General features: G+C 37.5%; 3 protein-coding genes and 1 long non-coding RNA gene across 4 annotated transcripts in view; all 4 read right to left on the bottom strand.

The window, feature by feature from the left end:
* The window catches only part of LOC137988531 (uncharacterized), a gene marked incomplete at its 5' end in the record, with an annotated part of 670,231 nt that overhangs the window by 120,350 nt on the left and 533,417 nt on the right, over positions 1–16,464 (bottom strand). The gene's annotated exons all lie outside the window — the stretch shown is intronic.
* LOC137988507 (uncharacterized) lies at positions 3,358–5,168 on the bottom strand. The gene is made up of 4 exons (XM_068834513.1): positions 5,145–5,168; positions 4,741–4,854; positions 4,368–4,532; positions 3,358–3,534 (listed from the first exon to the last, which is right to left on the bottom strand). The coding sequence occupies exons 1-4, from the start codon at positions 5,166–5,168 to the stop codon at positions 3,358–3,360; spliced, it is 480 nt and encodes a 159-aa protein (XP_068690614.1).
* LOC137988508 (uncharacterized) lies at positions 7,436–12,599 on the bottom strand. Its single transcript, XM_068834514.1, has 5 exons — positions 12,567–12,599; positions 9,407–9,456; positions 8,908–8,995; positions 8,535–8,699; positions 7,436–7,701 (listed from the first exon to the last, which is right to left on the bottom strand). Exons 1-5 carry the CDS (start codon positions 12,597–12,599, stop codon positions 7,525–7,527), a joined length of 513 nt encoding a protein of 170 aa, XP_068690615.1. The 3' UTR covers positions 7,436–7,524.
* On the bottom strand, positions 13,646–15,211 carry LOC137988540 (uncharacterized). The gene is made up of 3 exons (XR_011120796.1): positions 15,118–15,211; positions 14,745–14,909; positions 13,646–13,911 (listed from the first exon to the last, which is right to left on the bottom strand). It is a non-coding gene; the product is annotated as an uncharacterized lncRNA (long non-coding RNA).

Here is a 16,464-nt window from a genome sequence, read left to right on the forward strand (position 1 = left end):
CTTGGAAATCCAGACAGTAAGGGGGTCTTGGGCTTCAGGAAATCCAGGTGAGAGGGGGGTTAAAAAACGACCCCATCCATCGGGGGTGTGGATTTTTTCTGGAATAACCCATTATGCCCTTTCACCATCTAGAAGTCAATGCCATAATATGTACTGTGTACATGTACATTTTCCCAAATATTGCTTAACGATTACACACCTCCTTTCCTCCAGTGCTTGTTGGGTGTTGCTGCACAAAATCATCAACCTGTAGCTCATTATCAAATACTGCTGTTCCAAACAGGGGTTCCCTCACACTTTTGCCAGCTGCTTTTTTGCGACCTATGAACAATGCATCCATGGATTCCAGAAGAGTTCCATGATTCTGAAGGAAATAATGTTGTTATCATTGGTTAATACAGTACAATAAGTCACGTTCAGAAATATAACTTTAATACCATTTTGTTTGCTCTGGCTCAATTTTGCATGAACTAAACTTTCCTGTTTCAGCTTTATGCACATGCCAGTGATGTACTGGGCCTATCTTGAAATTTATTATGTTAATATCTCTTATAGAAGGTTCTACAACCTACCTTGGGACAAGCAGGGCAATCAATTGTGTCAACGCAATCCACTTCACTTGCCTCAAACTTCAAACATGATAGTCTATGACGATATATCCTAAAATTGAAACCTCTCAGATTAATCTTAAAATGTGAAATGCCAGAAATTTAACAAGTTTATAATATACCAACTCAAGTGAAGCTATGATCCTCAGTTATTAACACAATTTTAGCAATTGCATAGTAAAGCCATGATAAAAATTCAGTGATACCAGTGCAACGTTCTAACCAACTGACCTATTAAGCCATTGGCGTTGGGCGCTGGTCACTTGTGGGTTCGAATGTTCCTATTATGATTCAGTCAGTGCTTGTGTCATCTTTGAAAATCGGGGCAATATACATGTACCAGTACCAGTATTTGTATGGATCCATACCAACTTGAACATATGCACAGTCATATGAACATATATGTTTTAGACAGATATAATTGTGCACTTTGTAAAAACACAGTCAAATTATTAATACTCACCTGAATTCTTCAAGACTGTCAATTATGACTGGATATAATTTCCTCTGATTCTACAGCAGTAATTTGGAAAATATATTAAAATTGAACAAAATTACACCTACAATAATATTATGAATACATGCATAAGAGAAAGCTCCCCATAGGGGCTTTTCAGGGCCAAACAAACACAGCCAACGAAACGACAGAAAAATGCAACCACAACAACTGTAATCCCAACTGGCCAGAGGCAAACTAGTTGGTTATTTACAAGTGCAGATGATAAATTGAACCAGAGAATGCCAGGAACAAATTGAACGAATGGAAAGAGCGGGCCTTGAACTTGGAATCTCAAGGCAAGCAACCCCAATCACTGGACCACACTGTTCTGTTGTTTCAATTAACCAATCTCTACAAACACAGATTACTTTATTATTATTAGTAGGTGAAATATACCAGTTCTCTTGGACAAAGAAAATAAGTTAACTACACATCTGTTGTTTCTGTGTAGTAACGTGGTCACAGTTAATGTGACATGAAAACAAGTTTAAAAAATATTTAATAATGTTATATACTGGTAGATGGAATTTTATGTCCAACAGCAAGCACTCTCATTGACTAAGTTGAGGTCAAATGACACCTAAACAATAAAAATGTTTGCCAGCTAAAGTCTCTGATCAGGCAACAATGCAAAATCTATGAAATCAGAGGGTAACAATGCACTGTAACTTGCGAATGTTCACCAACGACCTCCTTTGATTTTGTTTTTTTTTTTGTTGGGGGGGGGGGGGGGAAGGAGGCACATAACAAACTAATTAATGACCGGTAAAGCGAGAAACAGTTCAGTTTGTTTCCCCTGATTTTCACTGGTTCCCTCAGCTTATTATGCCTCGGGGAAAACGTTCAATTTGAGGGAAACTAAATTAACTATTTCCATTGGGACAGTAATTAAGTGAATAGTATTTAGGGTTACCAGCCAACAGCAATGCATTTAAAATTCTGCAATTCATGATACAGTTCAGCAAAAGGTCAATAATTATTAGTAGTATACTGAATGGAAATAATGAATGATTAATTTGCAATTTGGATACAGAATGCCACTAAATTATTGATCAAGTTTCTCACACATTCCTTTGAAGCCAGTATACAATATTCAAGTCACATCTCTAAGGGAATAACGATGCCTTCAGCATTGTAAGGGCTCTTATATCTATGCCTTATACGTAACATCTGTCAATAAATATTGGCAGTTACATGATGTAATAGCTACAACAATTTAGAACAAGTTCTTAATGTGTGAATGTGAAGTGACATAACACCACAAACTAATTACTATCATTACAGGTTGTGGTTGTTAGTGGTTGTGGTTTCGTTTTCTTGCGATTGATTCATTTGGCTTTTTACTCGAAACTCAAGGACATTTTATTTAAAATTAATAATGTTTATGGTTTTGGAATTTTCAAAGTAAGGATAAGGCAGCTAAGTTGCATAATAGCTCAAATGAAATGATCTGGCATACTGTACACATTAAAGTTTATTCTCCGTCCTCTTTTGCCTAATTATATACAGAATTCCTCAGGGCATGCTATTTCCATATTTTGGTATTTTAGAATAAATTTAAACACAACTCTGCGGGCGGGTGAACAACAAAAGACACCCACAATAAAAACGTCTCACAGGATTTTAAGTGTTCCTGTGTTGTGTAAATGATTTGATGTTATTGGGGCTCATGATTATTTGCATGAATGTTTCACCCTGACAGGCTCTCAATTTAAATTCATAATATTATTAGCTACACAAATCTTACATGAGGAATGTTTAAATACACTGTATATCAGCTTTAATGGACCATCATTTATCACCAACTCCTATTTAAGGTTGAATTTTCTTGAGTATGCTCTCAAAAATAAATTACGATACATTTTGTTGCAAAACTGCATGCATTCTATGGGTTCATTATTAAACATACTCATCAAGAAAATATGCAGGACCACATTGATACACAGACAATAAACACATCATAAATATGACATTAAGCTACATTGTATACTGTCTTAGAAAGACTGCATGACAATTCCGGGGATGGGGGTTAGGGGATGAAGGGTTAGGTGGTGAAGGGTATCATAGCTGAAATAACCCAAACCTCTACAAAAATCCTAAACTTAGGCCTAGTATTTATCCAAAGCATAGTGTTTAGGCCTAAGTAGGCTATCAATTTTGTAAAGGTTTGGGTTGTTTCAGGTATGGTACCCTTGAAATCATGCACTCCCTACCCCACACCCTAACCCCTAACCTCCTACCCCGGAATAGTCATGCCGATCTAAAATGATAGCAAATAATGTTAGTTAACCTTTCGCCTTGCTTCATATTGATAAACCTCTTGGGAAATTCATGGCGGCAAGCTCTCCCAAATATTGCCGTTTCACAGAGTGCAGAATAGCGGGATCTTGAACGGACTGCATTCCCTGCCATGAAGTCACTACATTCCTACGATATGACAATATTTTAAAAAAGAAAACATTAAAATCCTGGCACATGCCTGAATAGTGTATCCTCAGAATATTGGGTTGTTCCAGAAAAAATCCACACCCCCCCGACGGATGGGATTCTGGAAATTCTCGCGGGAGGGGGGGTCAAGGACCCTGGAAATCCAGGCGGGAGGGGGGATTGAACTCGAAAAAGTCTTCTGCAGGGGTCATCTGAACCGATAGTTCACGCGATTCGAACGTCTAGTTCGGTGACAGTTTAGCGCTCTCAGACCCTGAAAATAGTAGAAATATTTTGTTCACATATTTCTCACCTGACATAAATGATAATCTAAGTTGTTTCGTGTAATGATACAAAGAAAGGACAAAGAAAGCGCAAAGAACAAAGAAAGAACAAGGGCAATTGATTTTTACGAGCTAAGAGTGTATAAACACTCGTTCATGTTTTAGCATTTTTGCTCCTTCCTTTTCTTAGTTCCACACAACAGAATTTTTATATAATTTAGCAAAAGCTTTAGAAATTAAAAAAGAACATCTTCTATACGTGATTGTGCGTATTTTCTATTAAAAATAAATTAAATTTAAGCCTAATATTTTTTCCCGGAAATCCAGGCAGGAGGGGGGGTCTTTTGTCTTGGAAATCCAGACAGGAGGGGGGGTCTTGGGCTTCAGGAAATCCAGGTGAGAGGGGGGGTTAAAAAACGACCCCATCCATCGGGGGTGTGGATTTTTTCTGGAATAACCCATTATGCCCTTTCACCATCTAGAAGTCAATGCCATAATATGTACTGTGTACATGTACATTTTCCCAAATATTGCTTAACGATTACACACCTCCTTTCCTCCAGTGCTTGTTGGGTGTTGCTGCACAAAATCATCAACCTGTAGCTCATTATCAAATACTGCTGTTCCAAACAGGGGTTCCCTCACACTTTTGCCAGCTGCTTTTTTGCGACCTATGAACAATGCATCCATGGATTCCAGAAGAGTTCCATGATTCTGAAGGAAATAATGTTGTTATCATTGGTTAATACAGTACAATAAGTCACGTTCAGAAATATAACTTTAATACCATTTTGTTTGCTCTGGCTCAATTTTGCATGAACTAAACTTTCCTGTTTCAGCTTTATGCACATGCCAGTGATGTACTGGGCCTATCTTGAAATTTATTATGTTAATATCTCTTATAGAAGGTTCTACAACCTACCTTGGGACAAGCAGGGCAATCAATTGTGTCAACGCAATCCACTTCACTTGCCTCAAACTTCAAACATGATAGTCTATGACGATATATCCTAAAATTGAAACCTCTCAGATTAATCTTAAAATGTGAAATGCCAGAAATTTAACAAGTTTATAATATACCAACTCAAGTGAAGCTATGATCCTCAGTTATTAACACAATTTTAGCAATTGCATAGTAAAGCCATGATAAAAATTCAGTGATACCAGTGCAACGTTCTAACCAACTGACCTATTAAGCCATTGGCGTTGGGCGCTGGTCACTTGTGGGTTCGAATGTTCCTATTATGATTCAGTCAGTGCTTGTGTCATCTTTGAAAATCGGGGCAATATACATGTACCAGTACCAGTATTTGTATGGATCCATACCAACTTGAACATATGCACAGTCATATGAACATATATGTTTTAGACAGATATAATTGTGCACTTTGTAAAAACACAGTCAAATTATTAATACTCACCTGAATTCTTCAAGACTGTCAATTATGACTGGATATAATTTCCTCTGATTCTACAGCAGTAATTTGGAAAATATATAAAATTGAACAAAATTACACCTACAATAATATTATGAATACATGCATAAGAGAAAGCTCCCCATAGGGGCTTTTCAGGGCCAAACAAACACAGCCAACGAAACGACAGAAAAATGCAACCACAACAACTGTAATCCCAACTGGCCAGAGGCAAACTAGTTGGTTATTTACAAGTGCAGATGATAAATTGAACCAGAGAATGCCAGGAACAAATTGAACGAATGGAAAGAGCGGGCCTTGAACTTGGAATCTCAAGGCAAGCAACCCCAATCACTGGACCACACTGTTCTGTTGTTTCAATTAACCAATCTCTACAAACACAGATTACTTTATTATTATTAGTAGGTGAAATATACCAGTTCTCTTGGACAAAGAAAATAAGTTAACTACACATCTGTTGTTTCTGTGTAGTAACGTGGTCACAGTTAATGTGACATGAAAACAAGTTTAAAAAATATTTAATAATGTTATATACTGGTAGATGGAATTTTATGTCCAACAGCAAGCACTCTCATTGACTAAGTTGAGGTCAAATGACACCTAAACAATAAAAATGTTTGCCAGCTAAAGTCTCTGATCAGGCAACAATGCAAAATCTATGAAATCAGAGGGTAACAATGCACTGTAACTTGCGAATGTTCACCAACGACCTCCTTTGATTTTGTTGTTTTTTTTTTTTGGGGGGGGGGGGGGAGGAGGCACATAACAAACTAATTAATGACCGGTAAAGCGAGAAACAGTTCAGTTTGTTTCCCCTGATTTTCACTGGTTCCCTCAGCTTATTATGCCTCGGGGAAAACGTTCAATTTGAGGGAAACTAAATTAACTATTTCCATTGGGACAGTAATTAAGTGAATAGTATTTAGGGTTACCAGCCAACAGCAATGCATTTAAAATTCTGCAATTCATGATACAGTTCAGCAAAAGGTCAATAATTATTAGTAGTATACTGAATGGAAATAATGAATGATTAATTTGCAATTTGGATACAGAATGCCACTAAATTATTGATCAAGTTTCTCACACATTCCTTTGAAGCCAGTATACAATATTCAAGTCACATCTCTAAGGGAATAACGATGCCTTCAGCATTGTAAGGGCTCTTATATCTATGCCTTATACGTAACATCTGTCAATAAATATTGGCAGTTACATGATGTAATAGCTACAACAATTTAGAACAAGTTCTTAATGTGTGAATGTGAAGTGACATAACACCACAAACTAATTACTATCATTACAGGTTGTGGTTGTTAGTGGTTGTGGTTTCGTTTTCTTGCGATTGATTCATTTGGCTTTTTACTCGAAACTCAAGGACATTTTATTTAAAATTAATAATGTTTATGGTTTTGGAATTTTCAAAGTAAGGATAAGGCAGCTAAGTTGCATAATAGCTCAAATGAAATGATCTGGCATACTGTACACATTAAAGTTTATTCTCCGTCCTCTTTTGCCTAATTATATACAGAATTCCTCAGGGCATGCTATTTCCATATTTTGGTATTTTAGAATAAATTTAAACACAACTCTGCGGGCGGGTGAACAACAAAAGACACCCACAATAAAAACGTCTCACAGGATTTTAAGTGTTCCTGTGTTGTGTAAATGATTTGATGTTATTGGGGCTCATGATTATTTGCATGAATGTTTCACCCTGACAGGCTCTCAATTTAAATTCATAATATTATTAGCTACACAAATCTTACATGAGGAATGTTTAAATACACTGTATATCAGCTTTAATGGACCATCATTTATCACCAACTCCTATTTAAGGTTGAATTTTCTTGAGTATGCTCTCAAAAATAAATTACGATACATTTTGTTGCAAAACTGCATGCATTCTATGGGTTCATTATTAAACATACTCATCAAGAAAATATGCAGGACCACATTGATACACAGACAATAAACACATCATAAATATGACATTAAGCTACATTGTATACTGTCTTAGAAAGACTGCATGACAATTCCGGGGATGGGGGTTAGGGGATGAAGGGTTAGGTGGTGAAGGGTATCATAGCTGAAATAACCCAAACCTCTACAAAAATCCTAAACTTAGGCCTAGTATTTATCCAAAGCATAGTGTTTAGGCCTAAGTAGGCTATCAATTTTGTAAAGGTTTGGGTTGTTTCAGGTATGGTACCCTTGAAATCATGCACTCCCTACCCCACACCCTAACCCCTAACCTCCTACCCCCGGAATAGTCATGCCGATCTAAAATGATAGCAAATAATGTTAGTTAACCTTTCGCCTTGCTTCATATTGATAAACCTCTTGGGAAATTCATGGCGGCAAGCTCTCCCAAATATTGCCGTTTCACAGAGTGCAGAATAGCGGGATCTTGAACGGACTGCATTCCCTGCCATGAAGTCACTACATTCCTACGATATGACAATATTTTAAAAAAGAAAACATTAAAATCCTGGCACATGCCTGAATAGTGTATCCTCAGAATATTGGGTTGTTCCAGAAAAAATCCACACCCCCCCGACGGATGGGATTCTGGAAATTCTCGCGGGAGGGGGGGTCAAGGACCCTGGAAATCCAGGCGGGAGGGGGGATTGAACTCGAAAAAGTCTTCTGCAGGGGTCATCTGAACCGATAGTTCACGCGATTCGAACGTCTAGTTCGGTGACAGTTTAGCGCTCTCAGACCCTGAAAATAGTAGAAATATTTTGTTCACATATTTCTCACCTGACATAAATGATAATCTAAGTTGTTTCGTGTAATGATACAAAGAAAGGACAAAGAAAGCGCAAAGAACAAAGAAAGAACAAGGGCAATTGATTTTTACGAGCTAAGAGTGTATAAACACTCGTTCATGTTTTAGCATTTTTGCTCCTTCCTTTTCTTAGTTCCACACAACAGAATTTTTATATAATTTAGCAAAAGCTTTAGAAATTAAAAAAGAACATCTTCTATACGTGATTGTGCGTATTTTCTATTAAAAATAAATTAAATTTAAGCCTAATATTTTTTCCCGGAAATCCAGGCAGGAGGGGGGGTCTTTTGTCTTGGAAATCCAGACAGGAGGGGGGGTCTTGGGCTTCAGGAAATCCAGGTGAGAGGGGGGGTTAAAAAACGACCCCATCCATCGGGGGTGTGGATTTTTTCTGGAATAACCCATTATGCCCTTTCACCATCTAGAAGTCAATGCCATAATATGTACTGTGTACATGTACATTTTCCCAAATATTGCTTAACGATTACACACCTCCTTTCCTCCAGTGCTTGTTGGGTGTTGCTGCACAAAATCATCAACCTGTAGCTCATTATCAAATACTGCTGTTCCAAACAGGGGTTCCCTCACACTTTTGCCAGCTGCTTTTTTGCGACCTATGAACAATGCATCCATGGATTCCAGAAGAGTTCCATGATTCTGAAGGAAATAATGTTGTTATCATTGGTTAATACAGTACAATAAGTCACGTTCAGAAATATAACTTTAATACCATTTTGTTTGCTCTGGCTCAATTTTGCATGAACTAAACTTTTCTGTTTCAGCTTTATGCACATGCCAGTGATGTACTGGGCCTATCTTGAAATTCATTATGTTAATATCTCTTATAGAAGGTTCTACAACCTACCTTGGGACAAGCAGGGCAATCAATTGTGTCAACGCAATCCACTTCACTTGCCTCAAACTTCAAACATGATAGTCTATGACGATATATCCTAAAATTGAAACCTCTCAGATTAATCTTAAAATGTGAAATGCCAGAAATTTAACAAGTTTATAATATACCAACTCAAGTGAAGCTATGATCCTCAGTTATTAACACAATTTTAGCAATTGCATAGTAAAGCCATGATAAAAATTCAGTGATACCAGTGCAACGTTCTAACCAACTGACCTATTAAGCCATTGGCGTTGGGCGCTGGTCACTTGTGGGTTCGAATGTTCCTATTATGATTCAGTCAGTGCTTGTGTCATCTTTGAAAATCGGGGCAATATACATGTACCAGTACCAGTATTTGTATGGATCCATACCAACTTGAACATATGCACAGTCATATGAACATATATGTTTTAGACAGATATAATTGTGCACTTTGTAAAAACACAGTCAAATTATTAATACTCACCTGAATTCTTCAAGACTGTCAATTATGACTGGATATAATTTCCTCTGATTCTACAGCAGTAATTTGGAAAATATATAAAATTGAACAAAATTACACCTACAATAATATTATGAATACATGCATAAGAGAAAGCTCCCCATAGGGGCTTTTCAGGGCCAAACAAACACAGCCAACGAAACGACAGAAAAATGCAACCACAACAACTGTAATCCCAACTGGCCAGAGGCAAACTAGTTGGTTATTTACAAGTGCAGATGATAAATTGAACCAGAGAATGCCAGGAACAAATTGAACGAATGGAAAGAGCGGGCCTTGAACTTGGAATCTCAAGGCAAGCAACCCCAATCACTGGACCACACTGTTCTGTTGTTTCAATTAACCAATCTCTACAAACACAGATTACTTTATTATTATTAGTAGGTGAAATATACCAGTTCTCTTGGACAAAGAAAATAAGTTAACTACACATCTGTTGTTTCTGTGTAGTAACGTGGTCACAGTTAATGTGACATGAAAACAAGTTTAAAAAATATTTAATAATGTTATATACTGGTAGATGGAATTTTATGTCCAACAGCAAGCACTCTCATTGACTAAGTTGAGGTCAAATGACACCTAAACAATAAAAATGTTTGCCAGCTAAAGTCTCTGATCAGGCAACAATGCAAAATCTATGAAATCAGAGGGTAACAATGCACTGTAACTTGCGAATGTTCACCAACGACCTCCTTTGATTTTGTTGTTTTTTTTTTTGGGGGGGGGGGGGAGGGGGCACATAACAAACTAATTAATGACCGGTAAAGCGAGAAACAGTTCAGTTTGTTTCCCCTGATTTTCACTGGTTCCCTCAGCTTATGCCTCGGGGAAAACGTTCAATTTGAGGGAAACTAAATTCACTATTTCCATTGGGACAGTAATTAAGTGAATAGTATTTAGGGTTACCAGCCAACAGCAATGCATTTAAAATTCTGCAATTCATGATACAGTTCAGCAAAAGGTCAATAATTATTAGTAGTATACTGAATGGAAATAATGAATGATTAATTTGCAATTTGGATACAGAATGCCACTAAATTATTGATCAAGTTTCTCACACATTCCTTTGAAGCCAGTATACAATATTCAAGTCACATCTCTAAGGGAATAACGATGCCTTCAGCATTGTAAGGGCTCTTATATCTATGCCTTATACGTAACATCTGTCAATAAATATTGGCAGTTACATGATGTAATAGCTACAACAATTTAGAACAAGTTCTTAATGTGTGAATGTGAAGTGACATAACACCACAAACTAATTACTATCATTACAGGTTGTGGTTGTTAGTGGTTGTGGTTTCGTTTTCTTGCGATTGATTCATTTGGCTTTTTACTCGAAACTCAAGGACATTTTATTTAAAACTAGATGCTTCTGTGAAGCATACACTGGCTTGCCTGTGATACGTGCTACAGAAAATCAGAAGGCACTGAATTGTGTGGTATTGAAATACAGCATTCCAGTCTCTGAAGAATAACAAATAAAAGAGAAGCGAGAAACATTGGCTTTTGGGCTGACATGTTGATAATTTTCAAGTTCCCTCACAACTTCTTTTCACCACAAGTGTGCCCTATGAGCATCCGAAAACTTTGTAATACTAAACTTCACTGAAGTCAAGCCCTGTTTCGCGGGGTTAGTGTTGGGATGGGAGACCAATCACATGAAAACGACATTAATTTTGAACCGTGAATATAGAATATAAAAAGTTACGATCAGCGACAAACATTTTGGGAGATTTTTGCTACGTTCAAGTAAATTGCAAAATCGAAAGTGACATGGCCGGAATTCAGCGGGCGCCGTGATTAAGTTACCGCGGCATGTTTACTCGCCAAACAGTGAAGCATCTGTGTCAAATGATGGCAAGATACCGGGTTTTTGTAAGTTTCTTTTTCTGTCAAGTGTTTTAAAGTTTGACAATGAAATGAGTGAAGTCAAAACAAAGATCACAATCGCCCAACTCTTGTTTATGCAAAGTCAAAATTTATCACCAGGTAATTCCATCATTTCTGAAATAGCAGCTACTTTATTATTCATCTGCGTCACAAGTTTTCACTTAGGTTATTGTGTGATGTTTTTTTGCTCTTTTGTTTTCCTTTGCGTTACGTCATCTGTGAGTTTCACAGGTTTTTACACCGAGGATGAGCCGCGTTTTTGTTTTTTTTTTAGTTTTCTTTTTCTTTCATTTGTTATAAATTTTGACAAGAAATGTGCGAATTCAACACAAAGATCACAATCGCCCAACTCTCAGAGGTTGACCATTGTTTCTGGAAAATCAAAAATTTACTCTCCAAGACAGGGTTATTTATCACCAGGTAATTCCATTGTTTTGGTAATAGCAGCTTCTTTATTATTATCAGCGTCACAATCTTTTGCCGATTTTGGGGGTCATTTTGTTGAAACTCAAGCACGCTTCCAACAGACCTGTTTATTTTCGTGACTTGTGCGTTACCACAAAAATTCTCCCCGTAACACATTTCAACACATGTATGCAAATTTGCAAAGCTCGAAAATTACACAACATGATAAATTTACAAAAGCTGGCAATTTCACAGAAACATTTTCCAGCGAAACATTTCTTGAAACAAGCAACATATTTGCAATAAGAGGCAAGAAATCCTTCCTATTTCAGTTGCGTGTGTGCAAGCGAAACACACAATCACAAAGCATATGCAATTAAATAAATTTCTGACAGTTCACATCAAACCCTTTTCGAAAGAACCTTGACCGTAAATAATAAAGCACAAAAGAGACAACAAGCTTTCATTCAAATAATTTTTCACTGTCACATTTCCAATTTTTTTAAACCTTTGCAGAGTTGAGTACAAAATGAATGTTACTTGCCGGACAAACAGGCAAACTTTAAATAGATGCGACTTCAGTAAACACTGTGAGACACAAAACAGAGATCACAGATCTACTTGTGGTATTCGCTTCCTTCTCCGTCTTTGTTGAACCCGTAATTTACCAGAGAAATTTCCATTTGGTTTCAGTGTTGTACGTAACACCACCTTGGCGAAATATTAGAAGTACAGCTCATTTTGATTTCGGCTCGACGGGCGAAAGATTCACGCTGTCGAAGTCCATTACTCGTCGCTTTTAAGATTCCAGATCTTTATGTTTCACCGCCTGTCTTGACGTTCCATTCTTGAGCTCCATATGGGTATATTTCTCTAAAGATATACTAAAACGCCATTCGCGTTACAATCACTTTCGACGCCATTACAGGTTAATTGTGCAGAGCAAGCTACGCATTACCCCAGCCCCCTCAAACCTAACAAAATACGCAGAGAAGACTCTATGCACACCACTTAGCAGGGGAGTGACAGGCAAGAATTTTCCCGACACGGAAAAAAACAAAAAAACGACGAAATCAACGCAGACCTCGACTGGTTTGCCATTGGCAACCCAGTAATTAATAATGTTTATGGTTTTGGAATTTTCAAAGTAAGGATAAGGCAGCTAAGTTGCATAATAGCTCAAATGAAATGATCTGGCATACTGTACACATTAAAGTTTATTCTCCGTCCTCTTTTGCCTAATTATATACAGAATTCCTCAGGGCATGCTATTTCCATATTTTGGTATTTTAGAATAAATTTAAACACAACTCTGCGGGCGGGTGAACAACAAAAGACACCCACAATAAAAACGTCTCACAGGATTTTAAGTGTTCCTGTGTTGTGTAAATGATTTGATGTTATTGGGGCTCATGATTATTTGCATGAATGTTTCACCCTGACAGGCTCTCAATTTAAATTCATAATATTATTAGCTACACAAATCTTACATGAGGAATGTTTAAATACACTGTATATCAGCTTTAATGGACCATCATTTATCACCAACTCCTATTTAAGGTTGAGTTTTCTTGAGTATGCTCTCAAAAATAAATTACGATACATTTTGTTGCAAAACTGCATGCATTCTATGGGTTCATTATTAAACATACTCATCAAGAAAATATGCAGGACCACATTGATACACAGACAATAAACACATCATAAATATGACATTAAGCTACATTGTATACTGTCTTAGAAAGACTGCATGACAATTCCGGGGATGGGGGTTAGGGGATGAAGGGTTAGGTGGTGAAGGGTATCATAGCTGAAATAACCCAAACCTCTACAAAAATCCTAAACTTAGGCCTAGTATTTATCCAAAGCATAGTGTTTAGGCCTAAGTAGGCTATCAATTTTGTAAAGGTTTGGGTTGTTTCAGGTATGGTACCCTTGAAATCATGCACTCCCTACCCCACACCCTAACCCCTAACCTCCTACCCCCGGAATAGTCATGCCGATCTAAAATGATAGCAAATAATGTTAGTTAACCTTTCGCCTTGCTTCATATTGATAAACCTCTTGGGAAATTCATGGCGGCAAGCTCTCCCAAATATTGCCGTTTCACAGAGTGCAGAATAGCGGGATCTTGAACGGACTGCATTCCCTGCCATGAAGTCACTACATTCCTACGATATGACAATATTTTAAAAAAGAAAACATTAAAATCCTGGCACATGCCTGAATAGTGTATCCTCAGAATATTGGGTTGTTCCAGAAAAAATCCACACCCCCCCGACGGATGGGATTCTGGAAATTCTCGCGGGAGGGGGGGTCAAGGACCCTGGAAATCCAGGCGGGAGGGGGGATTGAACTCGAAAAAGTCTTCTGCAGGGGTCATCTGAACCGATAGTTCACGCGATTCGAACGTCTAGTTCGGTGACAGTTTAGCGCTCTCAGACCCTGAAAATAGTAGAAATATTTTGTTCACATATTTCTCACCTGACATAAATGATAATCTAAGTTGTTTCGTGTAATGATACAAAGAAAGGACAAAGAAAGCGCAAAGAACAAAGAAAGAACAAGGGCAATTGATTTTTACGAGCTAAGAGTGTATAAACACTCGTTCATGTTTTAGCATTTTTGCTCCTTCCTTTTCTTAGTTCCACACAACAGAAGTTTTATATAATTTAGCAAAAGCTTTAGAAATTAAAAAAGAACATCTTCTATACGTGATTGTGCGTATTTTCTATTAAAAATAAATTAAATTTAAGCCTAATATTTTTTCCCGGAAATCCAGGCAGGAGGGGGGGTCTTTTGTCTTGGAAATCCAGACAGGAGGGGGGGTCTTGGGCTTCAGGAAATCCAGGTGAGAGGGGGGGTTAAAAAACGACCCCATCCATCGGGGGTGTGGATTTTTTCTGGAATAACCCATTATGCCCTTTCACCATCTAGAAGTCAATGCCATAATATGTACTGTGTACATGTACATTTTCCCAAATATTGCTTAACGATTACACACCTCCTTTCCTCCAGTGCTTGTTGGGTGTTGCTGCACAAAATCATCAACCTGTAGCTCATTATCAAATACTGCTGTTCCAAACAGGGGTTCCCTCACACTTTTGCCAGCTGCTTTTTTGCGACCTATGAACAATGCATCCATGGATTCCAGAAGAGTTCCATGATTCTGAAGGAAATAATGTTGTTATCATTGGTTAATACAGTACAATAAGTCACGTTCAGAAATATAACTTTAATACCATTTTGTTTGCTCTGGCTCAATTTTGCATGAACTAAACTTTCCTGTTTCAGCTTTATGCACATGCCAGTGATGTACTGGGCCTATCTTGAAATTCATTATGTTAATATCTCTTATAGAAGGTTCTACAACCTACCTTGGGACAAGCAGGGCAATCAATTGTGTCAACGCAATCCACTTCACTTGCCTCAAACTTCAAACATGATAGTCTATGACGATATATCCTAAAATTGAAACCTCTCAGATTAATCTTAAAATGTGAAATGCCAGAAATTTAACAAGTTTATAATATACCAACTCAAGTGAAGCTATGATCCTCAGTTATTAACACAATTTTAGCAATTGCATAGTAAAGCCATGATAAAAATTCAGTGATACCAGTGCAACGTTCTAACCAACTGACCTATTAAGCCATTGGCGTTGGGCGCTGGTCACTTGTGGGTTCGAATGTTCCTATTATGATTCAGTCAGTGCTTGTGTCATCTTTGAAAATCGGGGCAATATACATGTACCAGTACCAGTATTTGTATGGATCCATACCAACTTGAACATATGCACAGTCATATGAACATATATGTTTTAGACAGATATAATTGTGCACTTTGTAAAAACACAGTCAAATTATTAATACTCACCTGAATTCTTCAAGACTGTCAATTATGACTGGATATAATTTCCTCTGATTCTACAGCAGTAATTTGGAAAATATATTAAAATTGAACAAAATTACACCTACAATAATATTATGAATACATGCATAAGAGAAAGCTCCCCATAGGGGCTTTTCAGGGCCAAACAAACACAGCCAACGAAACGACAGAAAAATGCAACCACAACAACTGTAATCCCAACTGGCCAGAGGCAAACTAGTTGGTTATTTACAAGTGCAGATGATAAATTGAACCAGAGAATGCCAGGAACAAATTGAACGAATGGAAAGAGCGGGCCTTGAACTTGGAATCTCAAGGCAAGCAACCCCAATCACTGGACCACACTGTTCTGTTGTTTCAATTAACCAATCTCTACAAACACAGATTACTTTATTATTATTAGTAGGTGAAATATACCAGTTCTCTTGGACAAAGAAAATAAGTTAACTACACATCTGTTGTTTCTGTGTAGTAACGTGGTCACAGTTAATGTGACATGAAAACAAGTTTAAAAAATATTTAATAATGTTATATACTGGTAGATGGAATTTTATGTCCAACAGCAAGCACTCTCATTGACTAAGTTGAGGTCAAATGACACCTAAACAATAAAAATGTTTGCCAGCTAAAGTCTCTGATCAGGCAACAATGCAAAATCTATGAAATCAGAGGGTAACAATGCACTGTAACTTGCGAATGTTCACCAACGACCTCCTTTGATTTTGTTGTTTTTTTTTTTTGGGGGGGGGGGGGGGGCGGGGGCACATAACAAACTAATTAATGACCGGTAAAGCGAGAAACAGTTCGGTTTGTTTCCCCTGATTTTCACTGGT

Source organism: Montipora foliosa, unplaced genomic scaffold (assembly GCF_036669935.1).
Source record: "Montipora foliosa isolate CH-2021 unplaced genomic scaffold, ASM3666993v2 scaffold_420, whole genome shotgun sequence".
NCBI classification, from domain to species: Eukaryota; Metazoa; Cnidaria; class Anthozoa; order Scleractinia; family Acroporidae; genus Montipora; species Montipora foliosa.

Coding starts and splice junctions, on each gene's coding strand:
- LOC137988507 (XM_068834513.1), bottom strand. CDS start 5,168: ATGACTGTGCATATGTTCAAGTTG. Junction 4,855..5,144: donor CTGTGCATATGTTCAAGTTG/GTATGGATCCAT, acceptor TCACATTTTAAG/ATTAATCTGAGAGGTTTCAA. Junction 3,535..4,367: donor CAAGCACTGGAGGAAAGGAG/GTGTGTAATCGT, acceptor GTCATATCGTAG/GAATGTAGTGACTTCATGGC.
- LOC137988508 (XM_068834514.1), bottom strand. CDS start 12,599: ATGGAGCTCAAGAATGGAACGTCAAGACAGGCG. Junction 8,700..8,907: donor ATTGCCCTGCTTGTCCCAAG/GTAGGTTGTAGA, acceptor TATTTCCTTCAG/AATCATGGAACTCTTCTGGA. Junction 7,702..8,534: donor CAAGCACTGGAGGAAAGGAG/GTGTGTAATCGT, acceptor GTCATATCGTAG/GAATGTAGTGACTTCATGGC.